We start from the raw sequence: 22527 nt of genomic DNA, 5'->3' as shown, positions 1-22527 counted from the left end.
ATGGTGATGGTGCTTACAGTAGCAGATGAATTTTTATCTATTAGGAACAGCAGTTGCAACTATTTTACAGCCAAACCCATGCAACGGGAACTCCTGCAGAAGCTGAAGAAACCAAGGTAATCACAGATTCAGATCTGCTGTAATATGCAGCAGAGAAACAAAGACAACAAAACTGCATCCACTAAAATCAGGGCTGAATTCACAGACTGTTGGGAATTGACAAGTTAAAAAAATTTCAAAGATCAAGTACAAAAATCTTAGTCTTTACAGGAAACATTAAGGAACAGTAGCCACGAGAAAGCAGATTAGAAGGCCAAACCTGCATTTCATTCTGACACAGTATCCAGTTTTTTTATACACAGCCTCAACTGCCAGTACTACTAGGTCATTAGAATACCTGTCCTTATAATAGCAAATTCAAATCCACTATTATAAGGGAAATATATTCAGGTTGTGTTCAGGTAAGACAACTGTCTCTGACCTCAGCCTGGGATCACTAAGGTTCTGTAACATGACAATCTTTTATGAAAGCACTGCACACTGAATTTGTGTAGAACTAATGCACCAAATGAAAAAATAAAAGAGTTTGTTAAAATATTCAGAGAACAGAACAGAATCACATGTGTTGTTCAATCAAATAATGTCAGTGTCATTAATCAGTACATTAGGATTTCAGTTGCCATAACAACGTGATACATTTATTACTAACACAAATGGCAGCACTTGCTAAAAATAGTAATTCCAGCATTCAGTTTCTGTGATCCAACACGAATGAAAAGAGCTTTTCAAGACCAACAACCATATGAATTCATAGCTTAAGGCTTTTTAAATGAGTGAAGGAATTTGAAAGACAAGAGCATGCACTGGTAATGTTGGAAGGAATGTTCTTCACAGTTGCAAAGCTTAAATTATATTGCCCATGAGTATATAATACACTGGTCCCTCATCAAAGCATGTAGTCTGATTCTGAGAACCAAAGCCTCATAGGTTACAGATCTCCATTACCTGATTTCAGGAAAAATGTCTTTAAAATTGCAAATTTCAACTACTATAGCAAGGGATTAAAATTATAGCACTGGTTAAACGTTTTCCTGGAATTTTGAGAAAAATCAGAATTTTCAAGGCTTATTTACTATCAGAAATATTGACTATCAACACTGATTCTACAAGCATCTCTGTAAACGGGTATTTTAATTTCAGAAGGATTGCTTGTGTTTAAAGCTAGTTGTTTGAAGGCTAATGGGCTAACTGATTTATTTTGTTTTCATTCTGAGCAGAACTTGACCTATAGCACTGATTATAGCAGGTTAATAAACTTCTGCATGTTAGCTGAGTTGAAGCAGCTATAGCAATCACCCTCACACAAGGCTTCTCTCTTACCTCTCAACTGTCTGCTGCTGCAAGATGATATGAATTCAGCTTAACATGTGCTGAGAGGTTTAAAAAGCTTATCAATGGGATAAGGCGAAGAGTGCCTACATAACAACTTTATCTTGGTTCCTCTGACAAAGGATTGATTAAGTTCAAGTAATTTCACCGTGCCAGAGTCATTATGGTAGCACAGAGTCTACCTCTTAAAATTGCCTCTGTGTTAGCAATGAAAACTTGAGGCTTTCAAAATACCTTTACTGTCATTATGATTTTTAAATAGACCTACATTTAAGAAAATATATTAAGAGCTAAAATACAGGTTTAATGCCCTGACACTGAGAAGCAGAAATTGGGATGTTTCAATGACATTATTGGTCAAGCTACCCTGTTTGATCTGTACAGAGAGTAGAGATCTCCCACAACAGGGTCAGCTCTGCCAGCTGAGCTCTGGGAATGGTAAATCTGGCAGAGACACTCAATGCCAGCTGAAAAACACCAGCATTCCCTGTGGCCTGCCATGCTCCACCTGTATGGTGTGACACTGAAAGTAGTTGGATGAGGAGAACCTGAGCAATGCAGGACGACAACCTGGCAGCTGGACTAGCTGATCATTGTAGGTCCCTTCCAAACAAACTGTTCTATTCAATTCCCAACAATAATTATTTTTCCCTTGACACATCCTTTTTTAATTGCAAGATGCTGTAATACAACCCCACTGAGGACAAGCACTAGTAATGAAACTCCAAATACTGTTGGATTATGTTAAATGTGATGCACTTGTCTCAGTTTCTGGTATATTCAGTTATGTGCATTCTTCACAAAGTGTGAAAAACAATGTCAAGGAAAGTTTTTGATCAGTGTAACATATAATTCTCTGAGTTTAAGTACTAGAGAAAGTCTTCATGTGGTTCACATTTAATTGGAAATAAATTTGTGGCACTTTCCCTAGCCTTAGGGTTCAGTTATATTCAAAAAACAAGGTAAGAGATAAATAATAAAGTTCTTACTTCCATACTTCAAAGAAGAAATCTCTGAAAAAAAATACGTTAGGTGAAAAGTAAAATAATCTCAGCAAAATATTCTATGAGACAGAATGCCAATATTATACAGCAGAAGACAACAAAGGTGAAAATTCTAGAACTGACAAAGCTGTGGGGATAAAAGAAAACTTGGGGAATTATATATTTCACTTGTCTTTGGAAAGCTTGCAAAATACTTCTAAACCAATTTACAACTAATTTGACAAAAAAACTGCTGATACAGCAGAGTATGTCCAAAATGTAATTCATCTTGATCGTGTCTCTTAAATCAAAGGTAACTACTTCAGAAAGTTACAGAATTAGATACTCTTCACTGCTTGTTCAAAAAGAGGAGAGTCAGAACACAACTGAATTGTGACCTGAAGGACAACGCAAATATCATCACCACTGATAACCTGAATTCTCATCATAATTCACTAAAACCTAATCAAATTCATCTTTGTGATTGTGATCATTATTCAGGCATAATAGAAATTCAGAGGCAAGGTACTTACTTCACAGTGGCACTCAGAAGGAAATTCAGCTGGGACATTAACAGACTATCTGGAGCAGACAGATAGCGATCAAACTGAGCCTGCGAGAGGAGATTGTGGGATCAGCATTGCTATGGGATCAACATCTTGCTAATACACGAAAAAAGGTAAAGCCACAATTTCTGAAAACATCAGTGATTACATTAAAAGACACAACTTAATTGTCCAAAACAAGTTATTGACTTCAGTACTTCTGCCACCAAAATTTTCTTTTTGACTCTGAGGCATAGGAGTGGAGGACAAATAATGAGAATCCAGTTCTATAATTATCCTTCTAAGCTTCCTATGCATCTGGTGCAGGTACTTATACATCACTGAAGATCACATCAAGTCTATTCGATGCAGAGGGAATACAAGACAGCTTCAGAGCTATCTACTGTCTACTGTGTCCAAATTAGACATGTTGCTTGATTCTTTTTGCATGTTTCTTTTTACTTTTTGGCAGGGAGTCGCTGCTTATGCTGGGAAAAATAAAGAGCAAATCCTTCACTTCAGTCTTCTTGAACTGCTTCTAAGCTTACTTCTCTTTCTCACAGAATACAGTGATAAGAAGAGCAGTGCTTTGATTCTAAGAAAAAACATTACTCCTGTCTTCAACAGGAGTTGAAGTCAATCAGAAAAATTGTGGCTGCCCCATTCCTGGCAGTGCTCATGGCCAGGCTGGATGGAGTTTTGAGCAACCTGGTGTAGTGGAAAGTACTCCTAGCCCATGGCAGGAAGGTTGGAAGAAGATGGTCCTTAAGGTCTGGTCCAACCCAAACCATTCTGTGACTGTGTGGTCAAATGGGTGACTACTGAGAAGATGAAACCAGGACTTCTCACAGGTGAAATCACAAGGAACACTGAACACATATTACACTAAGAAGCATTTTAATTAGATAGTGAGAGGAAAAATTCTTATCAGGAATGTCATCAAATATTGAACAGATTATCCAAAAAACCTGTATAATCTCCATCCTTGGAATTACTCACTAAGACAAGGCCCTAAGTAAGTTTATCTAATGATGGCAACCTTCCTGTTCATCCATTCATTGAATGAATATTCTCAAGCTGATAAATCCTAAAATCGACCCATCATATAAACATAGACAAAAATGAGTAATGACGTCACAGTTCTTACAAATTAAGTTTTTGGGGTTTTCTGTCCTTGTATGGAAAGCAAGGGAGCTTTGCTGAGAAGGGTATGAACTTCACAAGCACCGTGTTTGAAAGCATGTATGAAAAACTTAAAAGGCTGGAACCTGGAAAACTTTCAAACATAAATGGGAGGCAGTGAATCTGCCTGCAAGTACTACCCCCCCCGCCAGTCTAAATTCTGAGAAGCCAATAGATTAGGCTGATAGATGGGATTTATGTGGGTTTGATTTCAGCATACTTGGTTCCATTCTGGTTAAAGTGTGTTCACAGAAGAAGCTGTTAAGTAATGAAAAAAATAAAACAGCCGGATTCTTCTCATAATGTTTCAAGGGAAATTATTATGTACCACTACAGATAACAGTGTTATTTATAAATAATTTAAAGAGAAGGTCCCCAAGCTGCAGCCTTTAAATTTGTTGTTAGTCTACAAGACCATGATAAATAGAAGATATTTTAAATGCAAAATTCCTAAGTTTTAATAAGAATGCATGCTGATCTGAGTAAACCACCGAGTGCTCTGTGCCAGAGCTCTGTTCATCCAACCAGCTTGGAAATTGCTGGTTTAAATCCTGAACAGAAAAAAATGGGTCACACTATCATAGTTGGGAGGCAAGCAACATACAAGTTTTTTAAAAAACCTTTTAAAATCTCTTTTGTTTCCATGGGTGTGTACATACATTGCTGTATGAGCAGGCCTTTACTGTTAAACTTTTAGAATTGGCTAAGCAAGAAGAGTGAGAGATTATACATTATTGCGTACTGAACTGTGGTATTGCTATCTCTATGCAAAATAGCCTTCACACACTCTAAGAAAAAATAACAGCTGATAATTTACTTTAAAATATATTGTAGCTTCCAACTTGAAAAAGCCGTAACTGTGACATATACCCAGAATCTAACTTCTGAGTAAAGCTGAACTATTTGCATAAAATCAAAGCCTTAGGACTAAGATTATAAATGATAGCAGAACCTATATTTCAAAGCATAGAGGCAAAAAAAGAAACTTTGGTGATTAAAACTAATTAGAGCTAAGTATTTGCTTTTAGCAATTTAAGATGACTCATGGGACAGCATTCTTCTAAGTAAAGATCTGCTTCTCAAGGCTTAGAAAATAATATTCTACTACTACCTCTTCAGAAATAATTTATGTATTTATTACTGCAAGTGGTCAAATTACTACAAATGAAGAAAGTATTCCCAGACATGCAATTCATCTATTCTTAAAGAGTAGGACTGATTAGATGAATATCTTCTACTACAGATGAATATCTTCTAATCACATAATTAACAGTATTATTTACCATGTCACAGGATCACCACCATAATATGAAAGTTATAAATGCTTACCATTGCAACCTTCAGGGACACGGAATCCATACTTGACAAATTTGAAAGAGGACCCTAAGAATCCATAAGCAAACAAAGGGATAAAAAAAGGTCATACTGGCATATAGAAAAAGATAAATAAGAAAGTCTACAATCGGTTCAGTAGTTAATTTTTATTTGGTCCTGCTACAGGATCTTAAATGTTTGGAAACTATCACCATTTCAGTACTGAAATGCTGTTAACAGCTCATTTGTATTCTACCACTCCCTTAAGTTAAAAGCTGAGAACACAAAATTCTCAACATGTCTTTTCAAAACCTTTTCTTCCTTCTTCACCATTAAATAAAGCCAAAAATAGCCTTCCACTAGGTCTAGAATTAAAACTGAACTGCAAACTGGCTACATCCCTTTGGTAATCTGGACTTAAAAGGCAACAACTTTGCTCTGTTCTTGGACCATGAAGAATTCAGACTTGCTTCCCAGTAAACCTTCCATGCTGGTACGGCAGCACAATGCACAAATGCTGCTTAACCCCCTAGCAAATTCTGCGACATCACCACCTCTGCAGCCAGGCAGCTGTACAGAGAGAAATGAAAATTGCTACATCCCATTAACAACCAGCTCTTGTCAACTTGAGATTGGTTTTAAAACAGGAGCTAGGCTCGTGAACAGAAAACCAATTTGAGTTATTAATCAGATTATTTATAAATTTGTTTATTCATCTTTATACATAAAAATCTGTTGAGTTTAGACACTTTATGCAAAATTATTAGCTGAAGAAACAACATAAAGCTTTCCAATAGAGTTCTGCTTTCTCCAGAAAACACTATTTTTTTAATTCTACAAAAGATCACAAAAGGACATAAGCACAGCTGAAGGGAAGAAGGGCTGTATTAACACCTACCACACTGCAACTGTGCTTCACAAGAAAGGGAGAGCGTGAGCTCTGAATTCCAGTTTTCAGCTCCTCTAAGAAATCTCAAGTTTTCACTTTGAGAATCTCACTGTCTTGGTACTAGAATAGCTACAGCAACAAATAAAGGCGAAAGAAGAAACTATTTCAAACTACTACTAAACTCATCTGCCAGTTTTCCACAGAAGAAAAAAAGCAGCAATTACCAAATGCATGCAGCTATCTATGGACTCCATGCGTGGAAGCAATGAAGAAACTGAATGTTGCTTACATACACAGCAAGTCTAATATGTCCTAGGTGCCATGGGATTGCAGTTATTCAGACCCAGAGTGTACAAGACAGGACTGTTGCACACCAACCCTGCTAGGCCTGCTGAACACACAGTAAAAAAAGCTGTAGCTGCAAGGTGGCTGCATCTGATAGTCCTGGTCACAGTGAAAAACCAACATTACTGAACCTTTGCTTTCAGAGGAAGGTCAATTTGCAGAAACATGAGTGCTAAAATTCTACTAGCTGGCAAGTGTGTGGTACCCCCTCAACAAGTATATTCTGTAAGCTCACCTGCTCTGGTTTGTGCTGCTGCAGAGCGTTATAAATGTAACTCAGACCAGCTCTCGTTAGCACGTAGGAAGCTTGCTCATTTATGAGTGTATCTAAATGAGCTTCAATCTGAAATGTTAAGCATAAGGTATTTATAAAGAGTGTGTGAGAATATTAAATGTAACAAGTTCTGGGGTTAAAACATCTAGAAACACAAATAAGAAGGAAAAAATACACAAATAAGGAGAGTGATCAACAAATAAGGAAATGCTACAAATACATACAGCATAATTATTTTATCCATTTAAAATCTTTCATATTACAAGCAACCAATAATAAAAATGCAGAGAATTCTTTCATGTCTGACTAATAAAAGAACCTATTTTTTTGTATTTGTAAATATAACACCACCAAAAATGAAGATTGTAGCCTTGATCTTAAAAATTCCTACATAATTTTATTTTGCTACAATTCTTTGAAAGTATGCGATAAAAACCATTCCATTCTTATTGAAAATACTGACAATAACATGGCAGTTTTGCAATAAACAAGAAACAGTCTTTCATATGAAAAATAAAACTGAAACCAAATCATACTCAGAATTGATTTTAAATACAATACTGATAAACATGTATTTGAAAAAAAGTCAACCGAAAAAACAATAGACAATGAAATTACAGTTATCTGCCTTGTTTCAATTATCTTCACATGAAAAAACTTGTATTTTACATTCTTAATATAACATTTACTTTGCAGGAAAACCTAATGTCTAAATCCAGTCACAGCAGCAGCAATAATTTTTCAGTCTGAGCAGTCTCAGAAAGACATTTGGGTATATATACATTATTACTTCATTTTTACAGACAACTACCCCACAAACTTTTCTTCCAATCCTAAAGAAAAGGAAAAAAATTTAATATTAAAGTCTAGTAAAATGTAAGACTCTTTTGTCTGATACTTAAAGAGTTCACCTTTTTACTTCCTAAAATTGTTTAGAAGAATACACTTTCCTTTTTAAATCAGAAAGGAAATCTTAGTATTTCAATTTGTAGTTTTTAACTGTTTTAGTGAGTTCTTTTTCTATGAAAAATGTTTCTCCTATTAAATATGCCATTCTAACTCCACTTGAATAACCTACTTATGTATAATTTTAAAGATTTTTTTCAGTCTCTTCCTGTATTTGTAAAATGTTTGAAGAAAGTAAATGGTATTAAACGTGTAAGCTTCAGCTCTACTGCTTCTCTCAAGAATAAATCAATTGCAACATTTACTGCAAAAGGAACTCTGATAAAAGAAATTAGAAATATCCAGCCAATTTGGTGAGGTTGTCTGCTTGTTTCAGAGCTAAAAAGTGCTAGAAATTCTGATTAGGATTAGAAAGTGAAAAATGGCTCTCAGCCAATCCTTGCTGATCCCTTCAAATTAGAATTTGTGACTTATTTCAAGCCCCCCAGCTCCAAAGGCTCTCCTGAGATAAATTGCAGACACATTCCTCTAGCAAAATATAAATGGGCAGTGGCCAAGTTTTTTTAAGTCAACAGTTTCTAAATTTTGACTTCCATTACAAAACTGTACCACATATGAACTACTGTCCCAGGATGTGAGGGGAAACCAAACAAATGAGAAAAGAGAGGCAGAAAGCAGGACTGAAGCAGTAACTTCAGCTACACAATATGCTAGTACAAAATAGATGATAATCTAACAGTAGATGATCTAACTGTATGATGGAATATAGTCAGACATTTGGCTGAGATTTCAATTTCTGTTCTTCTCATACAGTTTGCAGATAAATATTAGAATGACTATGATAATGAAAATGTTCACTGGTCTGGGTTTATCTGCAACTAAACCAAACAAACCCAAATCCTGTACTGATTTTTTTGTCTGTTTAAAATGAAAGATGCTATCTACTTGTGTTCTCTGATAAGAAGCCCTCTTAGCCCATTTCTCTGATTTTGATAATGTTGGCTTTGGGTTGATTTTTTGATAAATATGTTCACAGCACAACTTACAGTGTGCAAAAATCAGTAATAAATTAATTATCTTTTGGGGGTGCTAAAGCTTACCTGAAACTGCAACATCTCTAGACGTTTGTCAGTGAATTCAAAGAGAGCCAGAGTAGTCTTCATCATGTAAAGCGAATTTACCATGTAGGTTGCCATATCAGCTGTGCCCAAATTACTAGCAGACATAGTACACATCTGTAACAATGGATCTAGCACACAAGACAGAACCTAAAATAGCAAACACGCAGAAAAGAGAGAGAGAAGGGGAGAGAGGAAATCATGTCACACGAGGCTCTAACCTCATTCTGTCTTTATCATATATTTATTCCCCAAAGCAGAATAAAGAGGAATGAGAGTTTCCAACTGTGAAAGCAGTTTTCTACTGGATTTGTCAGCAGGTGATCACCTACCACAGTGATGGGAAAAGTATAAAAACCTGACAAGAACAGATTCCAGCCTAGCAGGAGGAAGAATAACCCAGATTAGATAATTGGTAATTGTGCAATCTTGAGGGTGTATTTACTTAATGGAGTAGTAATTGGATAACTGAATTTAGATACTGTGTTAAGAGTAGCACTCCATACTCAACTGTAATTATCCATATTGTTAGTCACCCTGTTATGCACATTACAAACTCCGGTTTCACAGAGAGCTCCAAAATGGGACCAGACAAAAAGATTAACGCTCCATCTACCTTTGTGCACTGAAGCTAACTTACACATTCTTTTTTTGCCCCTCTCCCTCCTCTTCACACACACAAAGCAGTCAAACATTCTTGTACCTGCACAAAGTCAGCCTGACGGGCATCCAGCGGAATAACAGATGAGTCATGAGATGCCAGAACCTCCCGGAGCAAGTTAAGTGTCTGATTTAGAGCAGAGCTTGGGCCAAGATCAGGAGGTGGGAGCTCAACCTGAAGAACAAGATTATCTGTTTGTGGGGACTTTTATTAATCTCATTTACAGCAAATACCATCCAGTCTGTCAGCACAAATGCAATGAGCTCATAACGAAATTACAAATGGGCATACAGAGAAGAGCTTTAATTTGACACTGGACAAATCTAGCACATTTCAGACAATAACTGCCTGCAGCTTTCAGCATAACCATATAATTCAGTGCCAAACAAGCAACACTGAATTTCTCATTTCATTCAGACTATACCTACTTTACCATTTGGAGAAACCCAAACTCTACCGGTTTAGGCAGTGAAAAAAAATACATTTACTAGATTAGGTGCCAAAGAGTAGCCACCTTGTTGGCACCACTGAGTTCACTTCGAGCAGGACCTCCTGCAAACACTTCAGAACGTAGTGCAGGCACTGCTCTGGGAGATGAGAGCCATGCTTCAGCAGTTCTTGACAAGACAGCACAGCTCCTGCGATGCTGAGCATGAGAGCTGCAGTCACAAATGCAACATTCTCAATCCCCAGCAAGCTCATACCTTGTGTACTACCAGTACACAAATGAACGGCACACAAGCTAATTCATGTACACCTACATGAACTGCAATGAGACTACACAAACTGAAATGCAGGCTTATGCAAAGGTAAGAAGCAGGTAATGCAGATGTTTAAAAAAATAAAGAAGGAATGCTTGTGTGTAATAGAGAAAAAAATGTACTTTCCAAGTCAAATTATGAAAATGGGACCCCCTGAAATGGACTGAAACTCTATACTATTTTTAACCCAGGCTCATATACTTTAGCCCTTCCTTTGAAAGAGGCAAATACTCATTAAACACTTAACAAAACATTTGTAGAAAATCTAGCACCTCTTTTTCCCAACACACATTTCTTAGGTTCTACTCCAAACACAGCTGCATCTTTTTGTCTCCAATGCTGCCTCAAACTGGCTTCCTGCTGCCTCCAAATCCTTACTATCACCTCACTTCCTTCTGCCAACAATCCACTTCCCACCTTCCCCTGTTCTGCCCATGCAAGGGCAAACACAGATGTGGCTGGATCATGTGGGAGTAAGGAGACCCTCAGCAATACAGAGTAAGTTAAGGCTTAAAGGCATAATCACTCCAAAAGGAGGTAAGGAGAAGTAAGTTTGGATGAGACTGGCCCATGTGAATCAGTCAGGGTATCTGGCCACAGCAGAGCAACGAAGCATGCATTTCTGCAGTGCTCTTAAGACTCCAGCTCTAAAGAAAAGGCAGCAGCTTTGGATGGGTCCAAGTCAAGGGCAACATGTTCCATACCTTCCCAAATGAGAAATACTGATGAATGGCATAGTAATATGGATGCTTGAATCTTAAAGTTTAAAAAAAAAAATAAAATCCAAGGGGCAGAGGCTGATGGCCAAAGAAACCAAGGAGAGCACAGCAAACATTTTTAGAGCAGAACATTACAGAGCCTTCTGGAAATGAATCAATATCTGATGAACATGTCAGCAAAGAAAGAAAAAACCATCTCTCTCTTTGAAACCAGGCCGAACTTTCACACTTGGTGCTCTGAAACATTTGAAATACTATACATGTCCCCACACCATTACCAAGACAGATTTAATGAAAACTTTTTTCATCCTTCTGAATAGAAACTTTCCTCTATTCTCAATTTCCAAAAGAGAGTATACTGAACTCAAAGGACTAATGGAAAACTAAAACTAATAGGTTCAGAGAACAGTTGTTCAGCCCAAGCAGTCTTGAAAGCATGAAACAAATATTCTAGCAATAAAGTAACAGTAAGAGGCACTTTAAAAAGAGGCACTTAGTGCCAATCAGAAGTAAAGTTTACTGAAATTTACAGCACTGAATGACTTTTTCTTTCTTGTTATTATTAGGGCTATTGATTGTGTCCTGAATACACCCTTCTCAGACTTGAACTGGACCATGTTCAGCAATATTTTGGCATTACTTTGAGACTAGAGTTTGATGGAGTTTTCACTTCCAACACACACATAGATCGTGGAAATTATAATTTCAGGCTGCTTTGCACAGAATTTTTTATCATCTCCTGAGGTAGCTAGTTCTCAGAAGCTCTTAAATTAGCTTCATCTTTCCCTTGGCTGTTCCTTTACCGTCCACTGTCTTCTAGGTAAGAGGTAAGAGCAAGGAACAACAAAATGGAAGAAGAAAATATGGCAAGGAAAAAAGATTTAGATCACTAGATTTTATTTGGGTTACCCTGAAATTCCTGACTACTGCAATAGAGACAATATTATCAGCAAGTGGAAAGAGAATCAAAGTAGTGCTATATTAATTTTGAAAATTCTAACTTTTGACAGATGAAGAGAAAGTGAGGGCTTTTTTTTCAAAATCAGAAAAGGAAATTTAAAAACAGACACTTCAAATTTATACAGGAACCTACGGACTCCAACTCAAGAGCGCTAATCACTATTCTAATAAAAAAGTAATTGATGCCCTGAATGTTTTACAGGCACTAATAGATCATTATATTTTATGCTATTTCCAGAAAAATAGGTTTCAAATACATGCTGAGTTCTGCTTTTGAAGTACCTCTTTCAGATGCCAGCTAGACAGCAACTAACTAAAACATGATTAGGGAAGTTCTGCAGCAGCGAGTTCAACTGCATTAAAACATACTCTAACACAGAAATAAGTCTCTAATTTGCTTTGACTATCAGTTTGATCATACAGAAATGATGCCAAACAGCTCTTTAGGATTTCAAAAATCCCAAGAAATTGCCCATTTTTAAAATCCAACATAGAAAACTGAAATTAATTCTGAAATTGGTACTAAAAGTTGCACATAAGCTTTAGTACAAAAATTTCTATCTTCTTTTCTGCATATTAATCAGTGGGGAACAGATACCAAGCTAGTAATCTTCCTCCAAACATAGAGCATGTTCCTCTGTCTATGAGAGCAAGTAGCTCAAAGGATGTCTTAAAGAATTTGACAAACAGCAAAGGAAAATACAGAAAAAAGAAAAGGCAGCATCAACAATCGAGAAGTGTGCATGTATGTTAATTGTTTCCCTTTCTCATTTACAGAAAAGGTCACATTTTTAAAAAAGGGCAAATCTTCTGAAAATACGGCACAGTTGATCAGAACTTTATATACTGCAATACTTTAAGTTAACAGTTACAATGCTCACAAAGGGAATGGAATACCTCCCACACAAGGAGAGGCTGTGCTCTGCCTGGAGAAGGCTCAGGGGGATGTTATAAATGTATTCAAATATGTGAAGTGAGAGATCAAGATGGAGCCAGACACTTCTCAGTGGTGTCCAGTAACAAGTCAAGAGGCAATGGGCACAGATTAAGACACAGGAAAACAACTGCTTTTCTGAGAGGTTAGTCAAGCACTGGAGACAGCTGCACAGTAAGATTTTAGACTATCCTTTGTGATATTAAAACTTCAGCTACAGTAAGTCCTGGGCGACCTGCTCTAGCTGACACTCTGTTTCATGAGCAAGATGGCTGGACAAGATTGTTTCTAGTTTCCTGCTGAATTCATCCATTCTTTAATTCTGTGATACTACTACCAAATAAAACAAAATGGTAATTTAAAACACAGAACTCCACAGAGAAATCCCTACTTACAAGTCAGCTTTAAATACAGCCTTTTAAAAAACCCCACTGTCTGAATCCAAAGTACTACAGAGGGAAACCTTGTAAAAATGTTATGAATTTTTTGTGCTGTCGGTTAACATTGAGCAGCATCAACTGCAGAGTCCACTCTCCTCAGCTGAGACAATATTCTGAGACACCAGCACTCCAAGAAACCTGAGCATGTGTCTTATCAGAGAAGCTGTTTTAAGATTTTCTGGTCCTATTAGGATCCTACAGAGGTCAACAAACTAGAATGCCTAATGGCATGCTTTTCCTTTCAGCTATCAAGCTGGTCTTGGAAGAAAAGATAACTAGGTTTTGCTTTGTTCTCATGGACCCATTTAAAAGCACGACAGCATTCAGAACACAACAATAATCAATCTGCCCCACATCTGATTTCCCAGAAACCTAATAGGTTTCATTCTGGCAGGAATCAAATTATGAAGGACAAGTTTACAATTATTCCCATGCAACGTTTTAATATCTCTGTCACTGACAAACTTAAAAGATAATGCAATCACAGCATTTAATTAGCATACATCTACTCTAAAAAGAACAGCATTAAGGAATAATAATCCCAAAACTTAATTTGGGATACTCTAATAGTCTTCTAACAGCTCAGAGAGCAGATGACTGGAGTTTGGCACAATCTTCATTAGTGCCCTTATGATAATTCTCATTCCATTTTATTAAATGTTTGCAATTATTCTTTCCTTTAATAATTGTTCTGGAACACTAGTGAAACCAGAGGAAGGACATGTGGGCTTGAAAATTCCCACTCTCCTAATTTAACAGGTGGTCCAATAAAACATGCTGACATCAGTTGGTCTAAAACACTTGTTAAAATGCCTCACCAATGGATTCATGATATTAAGTAACTCCCATACTGAGGGAACTGAAAGAGCAGTCCATCCACTCCACTCCATTAGGTACTCTGAACTTCCACTTTCATTGGAACAGTTTCTGTCGTTCTGATGATTATTTTCATTCACTGTTTTCTCCTGGATTTATAATCGTCTGAAAAGAGCTCATCTGTAATGGCCTGTTCTTAGAATCGGACAACGAGTAACACAAGCAGAATCCTGAATTCATATGCATTTGTTTTATAAGCACAGAGTGAAAAGAAACATGGAAAAGGATACATGGAAACATGGAAAAGGACTTTAAAGATAATTCTCATCCACTTTACTAGCACTCTTGGTAGACCCTTGGCTGGGTCCAAAAAAGCTAAAAAACAACAAATACAGACACAATTTTTTTCAGCATAAGGACACCAATACTGGTGAAAAAAACCACTCTAGTTCAACCAAGAACCAGAACAAATCAATTGCTACCAGAACTAGAAAGTACTGGAAAGAACGTCTAACACTGGCTCTGAAGGGTAAGAGCCACTAAGGCAAATGAAGAGCCAGCATCGGTGAGCTGATGCACCAAACCTCCAGTGACACAGGAAGTGGCTGGTGATGCACAGCTTCTATAGGAAGTCAACAATGAACTCTACAGCAGCCTGAGAATCTCAAAGCTGTGAATGGCATTTTAAACCCCAAAAAAAAAGTGGCTTTGCAACAACTGTTACAAGCTTCATGACGGGTTTCAAAAAGTGTCGGAACCAAAGAGACTCCCTTGTGTACTGCATTTCTTTGATAACAATGGACCTGCTTTAAGGCAGCCTGCTGAATATTTCTGTCACAGGGATTTCAGCTCAAACAGAGCTACCTGGGAAGCCAGAATGAGAACACCATAAAAAAAGCTTTCTTAGAACAAACAGTTTGAAGTTGAGAGCTCCTGAGTATTTTATTTTCAGATTCCAACCAGGATGCTTGAGATTTTCTTATGTAATGAAAAAAAAGTTCATAGCAAAGTGCTTCTGGGCAAATCAGTAACTATTCTGAAGTAACCAGGGATTTCCCTCCATCATTTACACCGATGGCTTGACAACCAAGAGAGAGAATCCTGATCTAAGACTGCCTAAAAGCTTCCATACACCCCCACACTAGTGACACTCCTTATGTAATATGGGACTCTTCTCAAAAATAGATGTGAAGAGGAAGCTATTTTCTTGTCCTAGAAAGAACAGCCTGAAGTCTCAGTTTCCCACTGTGCTTTAGAAATTAAATCCCAGGCAGACTGAAGACAATGCTCAACTCAGGATAATCAATAATCTAGGGAATTAAATTGTCTGTGGCGATGAGGACATCCAATTACCATCCTGTCATTTGTCTGCATCCCAAGCCTGGGATCTTGAGGAGTTAGCATATTTAATGAAACATGCTTTGTCTAAAAAATGTTCCCAACTAGCTATACTTAAGTGAAAGATTTGCTTAAATCATATTCTAGGCTATCAACTACTAGATACAATGCAGATATTAAAAAAGAGAATTATCAGCAACAATAGATGACACTGAGGAAACACTATTGTTAAAATTGTCTACTTGACAGGCCATTCACCGCTGTCCAATAATCTAAACAGAAGAGGCACTTAAACTTACAGAAATAGAAGAACTTCTACTTTAGAACATTCCATTTACATTTTAATGTATTTCCAAAATGATTCAAATTGTCTTAAGGATCATATTTTAATAGAAGTATTGGACAATTGTTATTCTTTGAAACAGGCTTATGAATGCCTTAAGATGCATAATCTAAATTGAAGTAAGAAACCACAATTCCCAGACTGTTCAATTGAAAAATAATTTACTAATTTTCCCAGCGAATATTCTCTAGCTGCACAACATGAACAGCAATGAAGCTTTTGTAACTGCCTATGTAAGCACAAAAGGTCTATCTTCTGGGGGTAATCTTCTCTGAAAATAAAAAAAAGAAATCTGGAAGCAATTGCATTGCATTCGTAGCTGGCAAGAAGCTGGAAAAAGGCTGGGATGCAAAGAAAATCCTACTAATACATATACACAATTTTGGTCTGAACATGCATTAAAAAAAAGCATGGTAAAAAGCAACCTTCAGTTTTCTCAAAATGTAAAGGCATTGTGACATTCACTACTAAATTTACAAAGACAAATGAAAAGGCATAAAACCTGCTTATCTGTACACTAACACAAAAAAACTAAGTAACAAGAGAATTAAATTTATGATAAAAGAAAAATCTTTATCACATGGAAACTAATGTTTCTCTAAGTGTAATCAGCCTATAAATTCTGTATTTTTTATGAAGAAAAACTAATTTCAGTCATGAAGAGATAAGACATCATTCTATCAATTCAGTAATCCACTCACAAAGGGTAATAATATAAGGCGCTACAGAGGACTATCAAAAACTCAGTTACAAGAACTGCACATTAGAACAGGAAGATTTCTTCTCAGACATAGAGTTACCTCACATTTGACTCCTGAAGCAGATTAATAAATAATTGAGGAAGTCTTTGTTACTCATATATCTAACAGTCCTCTAAATCTCTTTAAGCTTTTGACCTCAATTATATTCTGAGGAAAGATCTTCATAGGGCACATAGGCAATGTAATATTGTCGACATTTCAGATTTAATTTATAAATGTGTTTCTGAGAAAGAGCAATATTATGATCTTTTCCCATTACATGGTAGGCTTGGTATGCCATTCATTACTTGTAACACCACTGAAGGTGGCAGGGCAATCACTGCCTTCATTTAAGGCCAGTAAAAGCAAATTTGACTACTTTATAGAACAGTAACAGCATTGAGAACCAGTTACATCCAGACTGGGGGCTGAGGGAAGGGGAACTAAGAGGGCAAATACACAACCATCCCACAGTGACAATAGAAAGGACACACACTATTGACCACGGATCATAATTCCTTTATCATCCTTCTGAATTCTACACACGTCCAAACTGAAAACAGTGTATCACCAAAACCAAAACCTCACAGACTGTGAGTTACGTAAGTAGGAAAATCATGCTGGATCTTAAGTATAAATGTAATACTCAGCAGGATAAATAAATAAAAAAGAGATGAATAAAGAGATGTTTTCAAGCCAAGATTTTTTTCCCCTTAAGCATTTTGTAAGCAAAGAGCAGTCATACATTTTTGCTATGGTCCATAGCTGATTTCTTTTCATATAAGGAAAATTTACACAATTTTATTCTAGCTTACATATTAGGAAATAAAACATTTTTTGGTAAGTTCATGTTGTCCCTGTCTATTGCATGTTCTAGGAACAGCTTTAGCTGAACCCTGAAGAAGCATTGATAGCAAAGGAACTACTATAGATATGATCCTGCATTCAAATGGAAATACCCGACAGCCACAACACATTTAGAGGACTTTAGCATTATGGCCTGTGGGTGGGAGCAGCTAAGGAGTAACCCAATGAACAAATGAAACCACTGAAAGGGGTATCTGAGAGAGAAAAGGACAAACAACTGCTTCTTTGAGAAAGTCATTCCCCAGCTCCTGCAGAAAGACAGGAAATTATGACCAGACAGACTGTGCTGAAGGAGAAAAATTGTTTGGAACCACAGAACAATACTGACAAAACTCAGAAAACCTGACTGAGTGGCCAGCAAATTACAAGTCCGCACAAAGAAGAGTTTCTGGAAAATGAAGTGCTTTTTTCAATTTTTTTGTAGGTTAAATAATTTAGAAATGCATTTACAAATGTTACAGCAATATTCATGTGGTAAAACTACTTTTATAATAGACAGAAAAGACAAAATTCTGGTTTTACTTAGCTTATCATCTTGGGACATACCTTGCAACCTCAGAAAAGGAATGATGCACAATTAACTACTGATCTGATGATGCATTAATACAAATTATACAGCTCAACTGCCTGACTTTGCTCAATTGCACTTAATAAAATTTCCTACTTTTGTTTCTTCTTCTGTAAATTAAAAAAAAATGTAAAATGTTCTGCAAAAGAATATTGCTAACCACAGGATTTTAGACACATCTGCAAAACCTCCACCATTTTTAGAATTAAAATATAAACAGTAAGTTTGTAATGTAGTTCTATGACTAAAATATTGAAAATATAAGACTTCAACTTTAGGAAAAGCTGACATATAAACCAACTATTTACCTAGTAATCTTACAAGACAAAAGGGAAATGCAAGCATGTTTTGAAACATGAAAGCTGTACAATTTTGAAACAAACCTTGTCCATTAGTTTACTTGCATGAAGACTCAGGCTATTAAAGAATATTTTCTTGCTCAACAAATGCATTTCTTCAATTGTTGTCAACAGTGTGGCTGCACTGTTTCCTACAATACCACTGAAAAAAAATTAAAATGATTTAACGAATCTAAAGGGGGAACAACATGATAGTCAGATACTTAAATATAATTTTTAAAAATATTATTTTCAAAGTTTAAAATTTAGAACAAATAATTGCAAGGAACAATTCTCCATAATGGCTAAGAGATAAGCTGACTGTAAGAACAAGCATCATTAAGTATGTCATTAAGCAAATATTAAACACAGGCTATCAAACTTGCACAAAGTTTTTTGTAGAGTACTAAAATTTACCAGATTTTTGCTTTCTTATGCAATTAATCTACTTCCGTTATCAAAAACAAATTACATAACAAAAAGGGTTAACAATATTCTATCATACTGCCTGTTAGGGATAGCATTACCTCTCTCATTTCTGCACTGAGATGCTGAGCATCCCCGAAACTTTAAGAATTCATGCCTTGCTATTCCAAGTGTTAAACTATCACACGTAGCACAGACATCACATAAACCTTAAATGGCACTACAAGACTATGCTCCTCTCACAGATATAGACTCCCTCTGGCTATAGGAATTGCACTTTTAAGCCACAAACTGTCAGTGAAAATTCATCGGGTCATAATAGGACTAAACCTCTATCTCGATTTTCAGATTGTAATCTTGTGTTTAATAGATCATTTCTCAAACTGCTTTTCCCTTTCATTAGTAAGGTGCACCTTCCCCATGCAGAGGAAACTATTCAGCTAGTAGAAGATACTTCAGTGGTCTTTAAACATTGTGCTGTTAACAAGACAGAAACCAACAGATAAGACTGCCCAAGACCTTCCATTTTAACATCACATTTTCAATTGCGCCAAGCTTTATAACCATGGGGAAATACTAACTTTGGAGACAGAAAAGCAACACCAAAATGCTCCAGGATTTTTGGACAATAAAATTAAGACTAGGTCTTACATGTGTTCTTCAATAGTCCTGCCATCACAACTGAGGAATTTAAATAAGGTGGGAGGTGCCCAAGAACCACTTATCCCAGTCTGCCCAACATCTGAAGTATTTCAGACAGAGAAGCTCAACTAGTAATAATAATATTTCAAATTCTTAGCAGCTCAGTCCAGGGCTGTGGAGGAAGATTTTTCTCCTACTGCTCTTTCTAACCAACATGGACTACAGCATATAAATTAGCAGCTCTGGCTTTTCTCCAGTTTCTGTATTCCTAGTGGCCTCTAAGAGGTTGGAAGGCGATCACTGCATCTTCAACAGTGAGATAAGGGAGTGCATAATTAGTGAAAAAAAGTTATCAAAAAGTTATCAAAACACAACTATTTAAAACAAAACAAAACAAAAACAACAACAAAAACCAAACAAATCCCCAAAAAAACCAAAAACCTGAAAAAATTTTATTTAGTAATGTTTTCTCAAAGGGGACTTGACTTTGTCATATGAAATGTTGTGGAGAGTTTTTTTGTATCCTATTTGAATCTACACAGAACAATAAAGAAACAGTTATTGTGCCAAACTGATGCTGTATTCCAAAGCAGTTTTGATATGAACTGAGCAATGGCAATGGGTAAATGGTTTCTGCTTGTTATCACAAATGCTCCTACTTGATGTTATAGTGCAGAGCAACAACTAAGCAACAAAAGTACTCTTCCTAGCAGATTTGTTCTTACATATACAATTAGGCATTTTTAACATATTTCGTAATTTTTCATACCTGATTGTATGGTGGTAGAACTTGAGCAAATTAGAAATCTTGTACAGTAAAACTGCTCCTGGCTCGGCAACAATCACCTGCTCAATTCTAACCTGTAGCATGAACAAATACAAATATCCTTCAGGTCATAAATTCTGAAAGCCAGCCTTCTATGACTTTATATGCAATAAATCTCTGAGATTTGAAAAATAAATTCAATTAGAAATAAATTTTAAAAGAGAATGTCCAGTTAACTTTAATGTTTGGCTTGAAATGAAGTGCTTCTGGGCTGCTAAGCATCTGGGCAGAAAACACAAAGGTATATGCACTCTTAAAAAAATTAAAACTACAAACCCAAAAACCTTTCCAAAAATCCTACAGTCCCTATAGACTTCTGCTGTTATTGGAAATTTAAAAATACTGAGATCATTTTATGGATACATAATGGAGTCTTCCCCAGCACTGAATAGCAATAACAGCTCCAATGCTACAGAATCACTAAACTACAGCAGTAGATTTCTAGCATCATGCAGAAATTCAGAACACCAAAATATTACGTATTTTGCCTAAGAAACAAATTTCACCTGGATGAATAAATTCTTCCCTGAGAGCATATATATCCCCTACCAGTATTTAGCTAGAAATATTTATAACTAATAACCAGCTATGTTGATTGTTTATCTCAACCAGGAGATACTAGCTACACAACAAAATGGTGCTGAGCGTCTTTACAGTTGGACAGCTGATGTCTTGTCTCCTTGGAACACACAGTCTCAATCCACTCATAAAAAGCTGCCGCCCCTGGGTCAATCTTTGTGCACTTAAGAAGCAGAATAGACAGTGACTTATCCCTGCACTGCTCTCCCATGTGCCCGAGTGTGAAAGGGCTACACACAAATCAGCAGCCCCCACCCACCACCTCCCAAGTTATTTGCTGTTCAATGGAACATGATGTACTGCAGTCCCTTCTTCTCAGAGCCAGCTGTAGGAGAACCAACCAAGATTATGTTCTCTCAGTCCTTTCAGTTTGCATCTAATTCACAGACCAAATAATAATTTTTAACTCTTATTTGCAATACTTAATGCACAAAGTTTATTTCCACACAAAGGTGAACTTTGCTCTTCAATGTGCTTGTATATACAAAGGTCTATATACAAATACATGTCTCCAGTGTTACCTAAAAGGTCCTGTGGGCATGAATACTGAGTATATTCTAGTTGTACAGCAAAAGAGAATAGGGCAGGCAGGGGAAAAAGAGGGAAAACAATATGCTGACCAAAAAAAAAAAAGGAATAACTGAAAGTAAATAAAATAATTAAAAACTGAACAAGAGAACGGGCACAAGGAGAAGGAAAAAAAAAAAAATTAGGGTCATGAGAGAAAAATAAAAATCACAAATAAAAAGTGGGAAAAGAAGAACTGCTGCTTCCCATACAGAAGCCTTCACTGCACTGGAGAGCCAAAATTTGCAAACGATACACCCTAACCTGTTTGGGGAAGCTCTGGACTTAGAGCTCTTGCTATTTTTTAGTCCTGTATGTATGTTGTTAGCTGACCACAAAAGACTACCTGCAGTCCACATAGGGCATCAAAGACATTTTGCTTTGAACTCATCTTAAATGTCATGGAAAAGATGAGGAGTTTAATTTCAATGTTTTTTAGGATTCTCCTACCTCCATCTGAAATGAGAGGCCTGTGCTAAGATCTACCACTAGGGAGTATTCAAGAGTCACTTAAGTGCCCAAAACACAAACCAACTATCAGTAAGAAATGTGGGCAATTTAGACTGCATGTAAGCATAACTGTTCTACAATTTATTGTAGAAAAGACTCCAAACTCAATCAGTTACTGTCGTTCCTCTGAACATGGTGGCTTGTAATTATCTAATTACCTATTAAGCATTGTATCAAGGCTCTTCTGCTTGGGGGGGTTCTCAGGGGGACTTTTTCTACCTTTTATTTTTCTTTCCCCTCAGGAAACAGTAAGTGTTTCATACTTTTTACTGGAAAGTCTAGACTGTCAGTGAATTAATGTAAGTTGCATTCTATTAAAATACAAAATACGATGGGAAGTCTTTAATTGTTCTTTAAAGATTTTTTTTTTTTTTTTACTAGGACAGTAACTAACCAACAACAATATTTCAGGGGATTAATTCTAAGGACACTAGCAGCATGTAAGTGTAAACAGATGGGCAACTGAAATTAAAGTTACTGTAAACTTAACTATAAAAATCACAGCACTCAAGTCAAGACCAAAACTTCCTCTGACACAGGAGTTTGA

The 22527-nt window shown here is 36.5% G+C and overlaps 1 protein-coding gene across 3 annotated transcripts in view; it reads right to left on the bottom strand.

The window, feature by feature from the left end:
- COG6 (component of oligomeric golgi complex 6) overlaps window positions 1-22527 on the bottom strand; it is a 55263-nt gene that overhangs the window by 3031 nt on the left and 29705 nt on the right. For 2 of the 3 annotated variants that reach the window (XM_059838934.1, XM_059838935.1), the window contains exons 12-18: window positions 20268-20359; window positions 18476-18593; window positions 9649-9780; window positions 8928-9095; window positions 6883-6990; window positions 5429-5482; window positions 2906-2985 (exon numbers count right to left, since the gene is read on the bottom strand). In XM_059838934.1, coding sequence (XP_059694917.1) covers window positions 2906-2985; window positions 5429-5482; window positions 6883-6990; window positions 8928-9095; window positions 9649-9780; window positions 18476-18593; window positions 20268-20359 — 752 coding nt within the window. The remainder of the gene's footprint in view (window positions 1-2905; window positions 2986-5428; window positions 5483-6882; window positions 6991-8927; window positions 9096-9648; window positions 9781-18475; window positions 18594-20267; window positions 20360-22527) is intronic. The other variant, XM_059838936.1, reaches the window with a different exon arrangement.

The sequence above is a fragment of the Haemorhous mexicanus genome, chromosome 2, assembly GCF_027477595.1.
Source record: "Haemorhous mexicanus isolate bHaeMex1 chromosome 2, bHaeMex1.pri, whole genome shotgun sequence".
Taxonomy (NCBI): domain Eukaryota; kingdom Metazoa; phylum Chordata; class Aves; order Passeriformes; family Fringillidae; genus Haemorhous; species Haemorhous mexicanus.
The sequence above is the reverse complement of the archived record's forward strand: the minus strand, read 5'-3'. Positions and strand labels throughout refer to the sequence as shown.